The sequence below is a fragment of the Lichenostomus cassidix genome, chromosome 7 (assembly GCF_008360975.1).
Source record: "Lichenostomus cassidix isolate B80296 chromosome 7, HeHo_3.0, whole genome shotgun sequence".
Lineage (NCBI taxonomy): Eukaryota > Metazoa > Chordata > Aves > Passeriformes > Meliphagidae > Lichenostomus > Lichenostomus cassidix.
The window spans coordinates 18,338,323-18,353,896 of NC_139488.1; the positions used below are offsets into that span (position 1 = coordinate 18,338,323).

At 35.9% G+C, this 15,574-nt stretch overlaps 1 protein-coding gene across 2 annotated transcripts in view; it reads right to left on the reverse strand.

Moving 5' to 3' along the window:
• MYO3B (myosin IIIB) overlaps window positions 1-15,574 on the reverse strand; it is a 193,543-nt gene that overhangs the window by 113,090 nt on the left and 64,879 nt on the right. For both annotated transcript variants that reach the window (XM_085066494.1, XM_085066495.1), the window contains exons 10-11: window positions 13,018-13,083; window positions 1,694-1,849 (exon numbers count right to left, since the gene is read on the reverse strand). In XM_085066494.1, coding sequence (XP_084922620.1) covers window positions 1,694-1,849; window positions 13,018-13,083 — 222 coding nt within the window. The remainder of the gene's footprint in view (window positions 1-1,693; window positions 1,850-13,017; window positions 13,084-15,574) is intronic.

Sequence of the window (15,574 nt, forward strand, 5' to 3'; positions counted from 1 at the left end):
AGAGTATCATTCTGAACATTATGTTGTAGACTTCAGTGGTAAACGATAACTAGATTTTTGTTCTCACTGAGCATGCTCTCAACCTGATCACAGTGGGCTGGTGCTTCACAGAACAAGTAACAATACCATAGTGTAATGGTAAAACAAGCAAAAAGATTTTTGTTTGAAAATAAAATATTTAAGATGGGTTAGGAGGTGACAGGATGGACAAGGGGTTAAACTCGCTTAGATGAGCACTGATTCATACTAGGGTGCCGGGAAGCAAAATCCTTCCTACATTCCAGTCATACGTAAGGTGCAGAGGCTTGTCTGTCACAGCACACCCAGTTAATAAATGAAAAGGCTTGAGGAAGGAAATGCTGTCTTGGTCTTGATTCTTTGTCACTCCACATTACGGAGCTCAGTCCCAGAAAAATATATTGGAATACCATAAGTAATCAATTTCAGAGCTCCTCTTAGCACACGGATCATTTCGTTCTGTCTATATGTACAATCAGGTCAACAGCTGGAAAAATTCTTATACCTCTTGGGCCAGCCATGCCACAGCTATAGGAAATGTGATCTGGGAGGTGCTATATGGGAAAGGTATCTTAGGAAGCTAGATGAAGCAGAAACTTCTACTGTAACACTGGCATAGGTCCCTCACCCACAGTGAGCATCTCCAGGTAAATTTTCCCGAAAAACAAACAAACAAAGGAACGAACAAGAACAAACACACGCACCCTTCAAAAACAAACAAACAAACCCTCTCACCCCCAGAAGTCAACTTCACTTTGAAATTGTACTTAACAACCATTCCTTTATTTTAACTTGTACATTTTTGTTTGGGCCTTTAGCATTTATGCCACTGAGTTTTATGGCATGTAAGTATATACATGTTTATGACTTATGAATCATAACATCTAATTAATTTCATCAACATTAGTAGGTGTTTATTTATCATAATGGGCCAGAGCTTATCTAACTCTAGAATTTCATATTACAGAATGATTGCTGAGCTTGGGACAGTGTGCTCATTTGCATTTAATTCTCTTTTGAAACAGTGAAATTCTGCCACCCTCTGGACAACAAGTAAACTAAGACATATTTGCAACCAGCCTCAAAAGATTCCACTTCTGCTGATAAACATGCATTCCTTTTTAAGCACATTTTAAAATTAATTACTAGGCTGAATGAAAAAATAGAAATTATTATTAAACTACAGGCAAAACATTTACTTTAAGTACTGAACAGCCTTCTTAGTAATAGTATTTAATCAAACAGCAAACTTTTAATATTTTATGTTCTTAACTTTTTCTAGTATTTACTAGTTGTATTTCTAAAGATCTGTTACCAAAGTATAATATAATTTTTCATGCCAATATGTATTTCCACAAACCAGAACATTCTGGAATTATCAGCATCTTTCTGATTTGAGCCAAAAGAAAACACTTATAGAACAGTGCTCAGTGGGAGAAAAAAGGGCAAAGAAGGTCGCATTATGGCTGATCAAACTAGCTTTAAAAAGTATCAAAGGGAAACATTTCTTACATTCACATGGCAAACAACACCTATTGCTGTTATGTCAGACAATGTATTAATGTGAAACAGCAAAAGTCTGTGCATTCAAAGCTTCAATCTGTGCTTCCAGTGTAAGTGTGGGGAAGAAGGGCTGTAGCATGTATGTTGCTACATACACCACATTGTACAGTACCTTGCTTTGGCTATGGAGCCTAGCTGCTGTTGTTCTTGGATGAGCTCAGCCAGCTGTTTTCGCAGAGACATATCTTTACCATGTACTTGTTTAATAAACGGATGTTCCAAAAGATGGGTGACCGAAGGACGTTTTTCAAAATCTTTGATTAAACACCTGTGATGGAGAAATAGGGGTCTCAGACAATGATGTCATTTAATTACAGCAAAAGTGGAGTCAGCTTACTGTGTGGCTGTTACTCTGTTTTCTTTTTCCACAAATTTGAGTTCCTTAATATGTAACAAGATTCTTCTTCTACACTGCAATAAATCTGGCATAAAATAGTTAGCTAAGTGAGTGCCGTCTACAAGTATACTAGTATAAAGGCTAAAAATTGGAGCTTATTTAATCTCTTTTTAACTGTAACTAAGTTACTATGAAAAAATGGCATTGTATCTTGTAAGAGCTGTATAGTTAATACACACAAAAATTAATCCAAGATGAATAGACTTCATTCACTTTAATTTTCACTTAAAGTGAAATTCACTTCATTCACTTTAATTTTCTACCTATTCTCCGATAAGACTTTGGCTATGAACTTTGGCTTTAGTAGGCTAGTAGGATATAGCCTACTAAAAATCGCGACCAAAATCTGTGGTACAACACCAATCAGAACAATTTGATATAGAGCTTTGTTTTTAAAATGAGCATTATGGGTAGATATTCTATGTCACAGTGACGAGTGTTAGCATAAGAATTATAAAAAATTCTGCAAACCTGCGTAATTCAGTCTGGAAGAGAAAGGAATGAGTCAGAACTAAATGCTAGCAGGGTACGAAAGTTCTGGCTGTGATATGAACAGGTAAACTAGTAATGAGTAAAGAAATACATCCTATTAAATGAATATAAAGTACTGTGTTAATTTATACAATCGAGATTTAAAATTGGAGAAGCCATCACTCAAGTTGAAATATTTTCTGCATAATAAAGCTGAAATAATACCATTTAAACAGAAGAATGGTCCAACAGGATAAGACTGCTTTCAAGTATCCTCTAATTAATAATATGAAATAATTCTGTCCATCTTGCTCAAATAATTATGGTATTGACATTATTTGAGAATGTGAAAAAGAAATGCTTCAATTCAGTATATACCTCCCTTCTAGTATCTCTGATTTTAGCAAATTATAGCTCAAGATGAATTTATTTGATGATACGCATTCATACTACATACTTCACAATTTCATATTTCTTGAATACCGAAAGCACCTTTGAGGGCCAAATATCACAAATTAAAACTATCGTTTTAGCCAAAATTTAAATAAAACTAATACCTTTTAGAATTTATATTCTAGTAATATAAATAACAAGGTATAAAATTTAAACTACATTTTAAAAAATCACACACATTAATTGATTTCAAATACCACCAAACGCATTAGCAAGTTATTAAAGTTGAGCCTCACCTCAAAGACTTTACTGAAGACTAAATTCTGGTCTTAGAATGATCCTGAAATATCTTTGAACATGACCTTAATACTTCAGGTTCCTGCCAACCTCTTCTATACATCTAGTCCAAAAAAAAAAGTCTGTAAAATCTGTTATCAGTTTTGGAACGATTTTGGTGAATTTTGCTATAGGCTAGACCTGTAGGCTCCTGATAGAAACACTAAAGCAACACAACCTGCTTTATCGCCATCCCTCTGAGCGCAAGGCTATAAATACCAGTCCTTCCCCTCCATGAAAAGATCCATCACTAGCCCTGAACAGGTTCTGACAATTCCTCCACCCCTTTTCTTTTTTGTCATCTGGGAGTTTTAAAAGTCAATACACCCACACAGACAATACGGTCCATGCCAATCAGATTTAAATTCATGTTTCCTGAGAAAAAGGAAAAAAGCATTTGAAAAGAAAGACAACATTAATCAGGAAAGCAGAGAAAAAGAGAACAAAACAACAAATGCTATGCATTATACAACATCACAGACTGAAGACAAGTATCTGCAGCGGAGATTTCAGTCTGAAAAGCTCATATCTTCATGATATTTATCATTCTAGCAATAATTCCAAATTTACAGTATTTATGTTTTATTGTTAATATATATATGTTCTTGTTAAATCTGATTAGATCTGGCATTTTTCAGTACTAGAACTTGAATCCAAGTGCACCTATGCCATAGAATCATAGAATAGTTTGTGTTGAAAGGCAGCTTTCAAGGTCATCTATATGATGACATCTTCAACTATATCAAGTTGTTCAGAACCCTGTTCAACTTGACCTTTTGTTTCCAGGGATGGGGCATCTACCAACCTGTGTCAGTGTTTCACCACCCTCAACATAAAAAATGTCCTCCTGACATCTAGTCTGAATCTACTCTCTTTTAGTTTCAAACCATTATCTCTTGTCCCATCACAAAAGGCAGCTGCTTTTCAGATAATAACATTAGAATTTAAATGGATTCCGTTCAAAAAATTACAGAGTTCCAGGCAGGATAACTTGTGTTTATCAAAAGTGTGAAGAACATACAAACCTTTGACCAGGTGGAATGTAGTTATAAATATGAATTCTCTGAGCTCTGAACAATGCATCCCCAGAGACACTCTACAGCCAGGATTCAGAAGTTGCAAGAGAATTTTTTCCATACAGATGGCCCCTAGGTGAAACATACAAATGTCCAGGACACTGCACTCATTGTGGAAGCCCAAGAAGAGACATTTTGGAGAAAAAGTTCTTCGCTTCTCTGTGACATGCCTGAAATGTGAGCTTTTTACATCTAGTAGATGTTTTAATGAGCACAGGTAGATTCTGTGAAGGAGGTGATCTTGGAGATCTTCATGATCATCTTTGCTTCTGTTGCATAATCGTGCCAGTCTCCCACTGACTACTCACTTTGTGTGCACGCTTCACCTTTGCAACTGTCGACATTTATCTAATGTTTCATCTAAATGCAGCCTTCATTTGCTGGTAGTAGGATACTTCTGCAGTCTGTGCTCATGGAGGATTTCACTTGAAACACAACCAAAACTTTGTTAAATCACAGGATGACTAAGGTAATGACACAAGGCACATTGACAGGACTCTGTAATCAAAGTCTCTGTTCCAAATTCACACAGACCACACCTCCTATTGTGCAAGTTTGTGCCTGCATTGGAAGAACAGAGTCCTTGCAGATTGTTAGTGAGATGACACAACAAGGCAGAGAGCTAGTAACTAGCAGCTGTGCAAGGGTGAGGGAGAGCTGCTTAAATTCATGTCTGTAACTTCGTGTCTTCTACTTCAGGGAAGAGACTGACAGAAGAATGTACATTTCCACTGAAGTCGATTTAATCCATCAAGTCAAATGGCAAATTCCTAGCACTTTAAAAACACAGTAGCAGAAAGACCAGGCAGGCCACAGGGAATTGAAGCATGGCACACACTCTCCTTTACCTCTAAATAGCACAAGTTTTGACACAGTCACTTCTAGAAATTGCTCCTTACTATGTTTCAAATGCAGTAAACAGCTTGCAGCTTGGTCACTGTAGGAATGGTGGGCTCAGTGTGTACTCAAATATTCAATGCCAATTTGATGTGTCACCAAGCTTGCTGTGATGGAATGTAGGATGGAAAGCTGTCATGTGACACTGAAAAGATAGCCCTTATGTTTCTCAGTGCAAATTCCTTTGTCCTTACTTCTCTCGATGCAGACAAGACCTATTAATATTCTGAGGTACATTTACATGCTCTCTTCTACACACTGTCAGTTCAACTGTGTTGCTTTTAGTGCAGTATGAATGCCTGCTGCTGCTGCTGCTGCTGCTGTTCTTAGTCAACATCATCTGTAAAATAACAATTCTTGGGCCACCACCTAAGTGCTAATGAAAAATGATGCATCAGACTGCCAGTGTCACTGCAGGTGTTCAGTAAGGTGTCATCCTACTGGTAGCAGTACTGGCACTACAATGCTCTTCAGAAAATAAAATTAATATAGAATATTGGCTCTTATAATGTTAAAGCCTGCACAAAGGTGAGCATTATCACAGAGTTTTCTACACATTATAATGTGTGAAAAAATTATATGGGTGTCTGAGTTCAAAATTGCCAGTAAATTCAGTGAGGAGATGTACCTAACATATAGACAGAAAAAAAAATCAAGAAGTAGTAAACAAAAATTCAGTAATATTAACATTTGAAAGAGTACAGTAAAAAAACCAGCTTTTACAATTTCACTCATCATAGAATATTCTAAAATCAGTCTGTGCATTGCACAAGATAAAAACAACATTAAAAAGCCCTATTAATGAAGGATTTGCTTCTGAGGGAAACAAAACTAAAACATCTTCAGTTCTCATTTGAGCATTCATTTAAGAACAGTTTGGACAGTTAGCTCAGACACTGTCAAACATCAACCATGCTGCAATTACTCATAAAACCAGTAAATGTACTGCACCTGCAAATTCAGCCAATTTGTTTGGCTCATGGAAATTTAAAAAAAAAGAAAAAAATGTGGTGCACTAGTTTGAACGAAGCAAATTGACTAGCAAATTTACTACAAGACGGGTTTCAAATAAGGTATGATAAAAGCATCACATCTGGTCTGCTGTTTTTTGGATCTGAAATAATAGAAAGGCTAAGTACGTTGAGATTGAAAAAGAAATAAATATTGCACATTTGCGTCGACGAAAGTCAATCCATTATCTAATTTGAAATTCTACTATCTTCCATCATGCTTTCTTAGCTGAAAATTAATTCTCAGAATTCATTAGTGTCACTACATTAAACATAGGTTGCAGCCATTTGCTGCAATCTCACAGCCAGGCTCCTAAGCACCATTTCCATTCTGCCACAATTACAAGCAAAGATGAAGCATTTATTAGCAGGGGATAAGCACAGACTCCCATCCATATAGGCCCATCTGAGACAGCCTCTAAAAATTCACTGGCTGCTGGCACTCTGATGATAACATTGTTGGAATTGCTGGGTGTCGACAATGTAAACAGCCATTTCACAAGCAGCAAATCAGATGGCTGAAAAGGAGAGATATTTATCAGCATTCATGAGCTAATATTTACTAATGAATAAACGGAAAGAAACATTTCATAAGAACTGCAGTGGTGGTCTAAGTCTCCTGTGTGTTCAGAAATAGAAAAATAATTACTAACGTCACTCACTATTGCAGCCAAACCTAAGTAGAGCAGCAGCAGTTCTTTCTTTCAGAAATTCTGTTTCATTTGACCTATTACGATGTATTTGACCCCAAGCATTTTCTTTAAAAAGAAAGAAATCAAGCAGCTGTAATTCTCATAGCTTAGTTATATTATGATTTATCACCAGTATTTTGTAAATGCTACGTTTTCTGATGATTTCTTATCTGCTAGAAGTGTATTGCTGGAACACATTTTGTCTCATAACCCAAATATCCAACCAGACATCAAGTAACTATTTAGCGTCTATATGCCCAGAGGATGCACAGGTTAATACTTGGAAGAAATTATGATTGTATATCAGACTCTGTATTAGAGCCGGGGAATTCACACAACTGCCTCTGGGTGACAGTGATACAAAGCCTCTGTGCTGCTCAACTGTTATCTGTTAGCTAACATGTTCATTGCCACTCCTCTGGTCCCTATCTCTCTGCCAATCCCTGGCCCATCAGGATGCTTTCCCCATCACCTGCTCCTCTCACAGCTCTAGACCATTCTCCCCTGCCCTCCACATATTTCACTCCTCGCCTAAGTACCTGCTGTCTAGCAGTGAGGAATCTTTCCAGAACTCTGCTATTAGGATAGAAGAGCTTTCCAGGGTCTTGAACCAGACTTCAGGTCATCCTGAGGTGCTGAGATCCTCTCCTCCCAGACCCAGAAAATACAGTTACCAGATTGGCCCCAAAGATAGAGATGGTTCAGCTGGGGTTCTAAAGTGGAAATTTCCCAGAGGAAGAAGAGAAAGAGTAAGGAAGGTCATATCCTCTTGAAAGGAGGGAGCATTCTCTCCTAAGCAGGGAGAATGCAGTCTCTGAGTTCTGAGACTTTTTTTTACTCCCCATACTTGGCTGATTACTTTCATCACAAGGTTGCTTCATGTTGCAAGATTAATGAAATCAAGACCATGACCTCAAATGAGTTGACTCCCCCTGGTTAGAGAAATGGAAGAATAGACACTGACAAGCAAGATGATTTAGGCCAGATACATTAGGTCAGAAACTTTCCAGTCAAGGAAGTAAAAATAACAAGCTCTAAGATTTTTTTAGCTGGTTAAAATGCTCAGTAACTGAGTGTTCTTCCTGCCTCTGCACACTGCATGTAGCTGTGGCAGGCACTGGTCAGTTACATGTAGCAGAGAGGTGGAGAAGATATTTCACAAATTACACTTGTAATAATGATGCAGGGATATGCCTGCTTCTCTGACACTTCCCTGCTTTCCATTTCCAGGCCTGCCCAACCCCCACTGCTGCAGGTCACTAATCTGCAAAAGTGAACTAAAAAACTGTGACAGCTTTGCCAACAGCATTTCTGTTTTCAGTCCTAATTCAGCAGGACTCACAGGATAGAAATAACCTTATCTTCAGGACTATACATAGCTGCCCCTTTGCCAAAAGCAAATGCTGGGCACTAGGGATATATATGTGAGTTAAATAAGTCTCCAGTCTTGCACAGCATCCCATGATAAATAATAAGGATTTTACTGTTCGTTCTGCTACAATCAGATATCAGGACAAAAGACTGAACCTATGACAAAGAACTCAATTATCACATGCATGGTATAAATTCTGATGGTCAGAACACATTTATAACATTATTGATCTGCCTTTTGGTAGCAAATCCTGTAAATTACTAATCTTCCCTAAGAACGAAATACTCAAACACTGAAATGTCACCATCACCTCTTTTCTTAATAAATCTTCTTTCCGTTTAATGTTCAACATCAAGCACCATACAGTATAATTTAAAGCACACATCTGAAACATAACAAAGATTCTGTCACACTGAAATTGTAAAATTAGGTGCAGTAAATATCTTTACCTTTTCTAAATCTTCAAAAATTACAACAAGTTTCCCAGCCTTATTTGGGCTGAGTAAGCATTGGCTCATAGACATGGTTTAGGGAACAAACAACAGAAACTCTATGGAGTGGCACCTCTTGCAGACCTTAGCATGGCTCTGACAGTTGCACATATTGAAATATTTGAAATTTTACCAGTGACAACAGAAATATAATCAGAACAACTCTAGGGAGCATCTCAAAACCACCAACTAAATTTATTAATTGTATGATGAAATTGATGAATAGCCTTTCATCAGGAACTGGTCTGCTCTGTTGCTTTGCTCTGTCCTTGAAGACCCAAAAAAAACAAAGACCCTTCAGAACCTTGCACAACTGAAACTTTATATTAGAAACAGTATCCTTTGCATATGTACCAGATATTCTCCCTTAGAAACCTATCCCCCTTTGACACTACAGCACACAGCTGATTTGAGGCAGGCTTATTACTACAACTGCTCATTAGAAAGTAGAAGATAACTGTTTTCATTATATATGTCCATTCCTCTGTATAAATAAATGTATTTAATGCAATATTCAAAAGTGGTGGAAATCTTTTGCCAGGTACTACAATTTACAATTTCACTTTCATCTGTAGACAGATTCTGAGATCAATGAATGAAATGCAAAAAGTACTGATTTGGTGGCAACCTTACACATCACAATCTGTACCTTTCTGGCATTTTCAAACCTCTTGGCCTTCCCAGACACTGTTAATAAATTATGTCAAAAGCATATCATGTTCTCAGTGAAAGAAACAGTAAAATGTTCTTTATGTAATATGACCAGAATGTCACTAAATAATTGCTTAGATTGTGAAAATAATTTATCTGCATTCAGAGAAGTTAAATCTAAATGGACCACCTAAAATGTATAGAATCTAGATGAACTATTAATTGAAAAACTCTGAATTGTAGACTCATCAATATGAAATTCAGCTCGCTAAGCTGTGTTTAAATTGAGTACAAAGAAGTGAGTTTATCAGGACAAAAAAATTGTATTTGTACTGTATTTGCAAAGTCATTGCTAAAAGTTACATTCTGATTATAAATGTGAACATAAATCCTTAAATTGACATTTTGACTTTATTACTTCCTGAATTTCTTAATTCTTTAATTCCCTCCAGCTCAAGAATGACTAATTAATTCAAAGAACCATAATAGCTAATCATTGGTTAAATAAATTTAAAAGGAGAATGTCTGTCTCTGGAGATACTACTACTAATTTTAATTAAAATTACCATTCTGAGATGTAATGTAAATAAAAATTACTGCATTCTTCTGCTAAAGAAAATATTAACTCTTGTATTTATCTCTAAAGATCAGTCAAACTTTAAAGTGCCAAGAACATTATTTGTCACTGCTGTGGTAATTTACATGGTCTAACAGAAATGGTAAAAACCCCATTGATATGTAGATAAAGTAAACAGGTAATTAATTATTTCTCACATTACAACTGGAGAGCCAAGTTTTTCATGCACAATCACAGTAGTACATATAAATACACATAGATAGAACTTTGTTGCTGCCTGTATCTTAGTAGATACCAAATACAAAATCAGGCTGCTGCCAGAGATGAGAGCTGAAATTGTGTCTTCTCCGTATTTTTTTAGAAGAAAATATCTAACGCAGATTTACTCTCTTCATTATAAAAATCCTTATGAGAACAGCACATTACAGTCTTCATCTCAAGTAAAGGTCAACAGTGCTGGGAATAGAAACACAGATTCACGAAGCTAGAAACTATCTTGATACTCTCCATTTAAATTTTGTAAATATTGCATCTGACTAAAGTACTGCAGCAAAATCATCCTCTCTTGGGGCTGTAGTATCATAGTTAAAAATACAGACTTTCTGAAAAATACATTATCACTATTTTAACAGCTTAAAGAGTTACCAACAATGAAACTTACGGCTCAGGCATGTTGTAAATCACTGTAAAATGTTAGAGACCACTTATTAAAAAAAAAAAGCCTCTTCAGACAACGCCATTTCAAGGGATGGGAATGGGGTGAAAAAAGCTACAGTGACCAGGTCTGGCAATCTTGGCATAAACAAAATTATCACATGAACTGAACTAAAATCAAAAGCTTAGCCAAAGCTACATGCTTGGTTTTGGTCAGTACACAGGTCTGGCCTGCAACTTGAATAGATAAGCTTGTTATGCAAATGATGTTAGCATCAAGAAGGAGGTAGATAATGAAATTATTCAAAAGCTAACCACTCATCACAAGGGTGACAGAAACATCAGGCAAGGTCCTAACATATGGATAAAAGGCAGTATGGAATTTTTACAATCACTGCTTTTAATTTATCATAACTAGACTGTCACAAGGCGGGGATCAACAAATGCATAACTAATGCATATAAATGAGCCAATTATCAGTAATGGCTAAAAGGTTTGCAGTTGTATGATCCAACGTTTCATTATCTAAATTTTTCACGAAAATCCAGTAATGTAAATCTAAGCCTCCATAAATACATCTTGTAACCTCTGTATTGTAGCAACTTTACTAACACATGTCTAAGAATACAACAATGTCAGAGAGAATTCAATTTCAGTATTCCCTTACAGGCAGTTATAGTATAGGGTATTTATTACAATTGTTGCATTTCTCTATGTTAAGAGAACTGTGTATGAGCTTATTTCCTTATTTCATTGTGAACATCACTGTAAAAATTAAAAGCAAGATCTGAGAACCTGCAAAAGTTGATGGTGAGGAAGTAATTAAGCAAAAGTAACTAATAATCCATGGGATTAAAAACATACAATTTTAAAATCTCAAAAACTCAAAGGACATTATTAAAAACAAGTTTAGCCATAAAGTATTAACATCTGACTTGCTTTATGAACTAAAGGACTGAACAAATACTAAGAAATATTTAACTGAGTTCTTGTATTGTTCTCAAGCTCAGCAGGGACTTCTAAAAGGTAAGACATCAAGAAAGAAAAGCTTACATAACAATGCTGAAGGTTAATACTCAGTGTTTCTGAGACAGGAACGTAATCTTTTTTACCAGGTGCAGTAATTTTCTAAAGCACAAGTGGAATATAAACCACCAGTGCTAAAGTCCCCCAGAATACAGACTGCAGCTGTTAAATAGAATAAAACAAATGCTTTTTTATAAGAGAATGAAATTAATTCACTGCTTGGTGACCCTTGTACTTAAACACTGAATCTACCACAGATCCCAATGTACACTGCTGTGTAAACAAGGACATACATTACCGAGAACCAGAACTTGGATCAATCTGCTCCAGACGAATGTACTTCTATTACCTACACTGAAGAGATTCTGAGTTACATTGCAGCAACAATTGTAATGGCCTTCCTCTGCAGGTCAAACTTTACACTGTATCTCACCTTCTTGTCTGGTTAAAGACCAGTGTCGTAAATAACACTACTTTTCACGGATTACTATTCTAGTTATTCTACGAATTACTAGAATTTGCATTAGTGCTTGTATTTTTAACAAATTCCAAGATGGAAAGACACTACTAGACAACTAGCTGGAAGAAGTATCAGGTAGGGATACTGTACTCTACAAGTAATTGGATACACCAAGGAACAGAACAGATTCAAAATGCAGATACGCGTATTTACAAACCTATCTTGAAAAGTCAGTACTGATGAGAGGTGTTCAAATATTTGGTTATTTGATCAGTGTAAACCTCTCAAGGACTTTATAATGTATTCTCCATGTTGCAGTTTGGGCTGTAATAGTTTCCAATGAAATAATGAAGAATACTAAAAATCACTCATGAAAGTTGCAGTAAATTCTTTTAATGTAATGCTAGCAACTACTAAACTATGATTTCCTAGTTTCACTGTAAAAAGAAAAAAGTAAAGCAAAAGCATATTTTAGTTTGGTGACAGCTGCATACATTATGATCTTGATGCTACTGGTGCTCAGTTACATATATTGCGCATACAACCTACTGAACCTTATTAAAGTAGAAAAAGACAATTATTTTCTTTCTTGTCTTTCAAATTCTTATTTTAAATTGACCAGCAGTCATTTTCACTAACCCTTTTTCTCCTCAACACAAAACTTCATTGAAAACCGTCAAGGAAATCAGGTATATTTTATAAACCTGTGCCAGGTCCACCAAAATCAAGACACATTCAAATGAAGAAAATTACATTAGAAGATCAAACTGTGCTGTAAATCTTTCAAAAAGCGAGGCATGGTCTAGTGTCTGTGGTAAGAAAACTGTAGTCAAAAACCTGCAAAAGCAACAACTCCGTAAGAAAATTCCGTTTTCAGATTGGCACATATATGTATTGCTGAATGAGCTGTTTTTAAAAGAAAGTTAAACTCACTGTGAAATGAAATGGTTGAATCCTCTGCACCATTTTTCAGGATGTAGCAAAGTAGGGGGAGGGTTTCTGAAAAACAAAGATTTGAGATTTAAGATGTTAATGTTATCTCACAGATAGTCATCAAAGACATTACTGGTTCCACTAGGGAGAAAATCACTGTTCAATTTGGATGACACTGTGAACTCTAAAACTGTTAAAAACAGATGTTATTTTTAAACTGATGTTTAGCAGACAGTGTTTTTACATTACATAGTAAGACAACTTTCATTAAAATAATTTTTTCAACCCTGATACATTCCATGATATTTGACATATAACTTCTTTCCTTCCTGATTGTTACTGTTACAGTTCAATTACATAAACATACAAAGCAAAACCTATAGGTCATATTAAGTGAACCAAAATTTAAGAGGCTCAAATTTAAGCGGACCTACTTACTTGGAATTTTTCATAAAAGCATATATTATATTATACTATGTTATCTTCCAGAGATTTCTCCTGCAGCTTAAAATTAATTAAAATAATTAAAATATTAACTAAAAAATAAAAAATAAAAAAAGTTCATCTCTTTCTGGCATCATGTGCATAAGTTATTTCCAGAAAGGGTCATAAGAGTGTCAGCTTCTTCACTTTGCCTAAGACACCAGAAACTGTTTCATGGTAATAGCAGAAAACACCACTGCTTCTGCAGTAAAGACTCTAGGGTAACAGGTAAAGGCATATATGCAAAGGTAACTCTAAACTTTTTTGGTAAGCACACCTGGTCTTTTGCAGTTTGAAATTAATAATCTATTAAGACACCTGTAATTCATATCCTGAAACAAAAGAATAGGTAAAACAACTCATATTCATCATCAGATGCTAAACCACAGACAAAAAATACTTGCCTGACCACTTCAGCTCAAGGATCAAACTAGGGCCATTTTGGATTCCAGACTATGTTAATTCCAGTTTATGGCATTCGGTGGCTTTTGTGCACCAGCTAACATCATTGCATTTCACCAACATCTGGCTGTTTCTGCAGCACTCAAAACACATTCATAGAAAAACTAAAAAGCTACCTCTTGTTAACCTGCTGACATAACTTATTCTACTTTTTTCATATAGAATTAGAACACCCAGCATGCAATCTTTCAATCATCTTTGCTGCATGTATAAGAAGCTGAAGTACAGTGTAGTCTTATTTTCTATTATATGTGATGAACATTGTGAGGAGTAGATAGGAATATTATTCGAAAAAGCAGATACAATTGGGTTTGTCTTTTGAAAATATCCTCTTTTGATGCACGACAAGTAATCAACCATTTATTTCCCAACTTTGTCCTTTTTTCCATCAGTTCTTTCTATAATTCATAATTAGTCACAGAACTACATGCTCTATTTCCATAGGCAGATGCATTGCCCTTGTGAGTAGTTTTTCTATCCTTGTATTCAGTACTTTCCATGGTCATACTAATGCTGTTTTTGACTGGGAGTTTTGCTTCCTATAGTAAGGAATGCAGGGTTGAGACTGTACAAGACACCCATACATGGCAACAATGCTCCTCCTAAGGACATGAAGACATTAGCAAGCTTACTAAGCAAGACCTGCTGCTGAATTCTGACTGATATGTACATAGCTGTATGCTGGAAATATTTTAATCTGTAGAGCTTTATGTGTTCCCACCATTCAAACTGCCTCCAAAGTCACAGCTGGTGAGACAAAATTGGTCATTTTACCACAGTAAGGCTAATGATGCAGTCCAGTGAGCACCACTCATCCTTTACATTAAGCTGTGATCCTAATTACAGAACATGGATAATAGATATTTGTTGGTAAAGAGAAAACAAATATTTCCATTTTTGTCAAAATTTTAAAAACTGAAAACACATCTACTATTTTTTAAACTATTTCAGTAAACACAGTCATACATTTTATCAACAGAAATCAAGGCAGTGCCTCCAACGACCAAACTGCATCTGATCAATTACCACATTGTTTCTAATGAGAAAGCAGCAGATGGACAACCAACACCTGCCACCATGAACAGGCTCTGACAATCAGCACCCCGCAAAAGCACATTGAGAACTATTCCTCTAGCACACTGAAGAGACTGTAGTTCTGTTGAGTTTCCTAGGTTCATACACAGCTAGTTTTTACAAGAAAATACACTTTTCATGCAGGTTTCAAAACACTAAGTGAAACAGTCAAAAAAAAAGGACTAATTCAACCACGCATAAAAATATTTCCTTACAAAAGGTTACAGAAAAAAAATTAAATACATTAATAATTGGCAAGAATTAATACCTCATAAATTCTCATACAAGTTTAAATTCCTGCCACTCCAGAGCAGGACTCTCCACCTTCGATAATCCTCCAGAAACAGCCAGGTAATTCTCAAAAGGGCTCAGAGTATTTCCTGAAACACTTGGTTTGTGGCCCATTCAAATCAGTAAGAGGTGTTCACTGATCTGACAGAAAAATTCAGGCCCTAAACACTCTCCTATTCGTCTGTCTCCTACTAAAGTTCACTGAAGTTCAACTGACTTCCAGTATAATATTTCACAAAAGTCTACT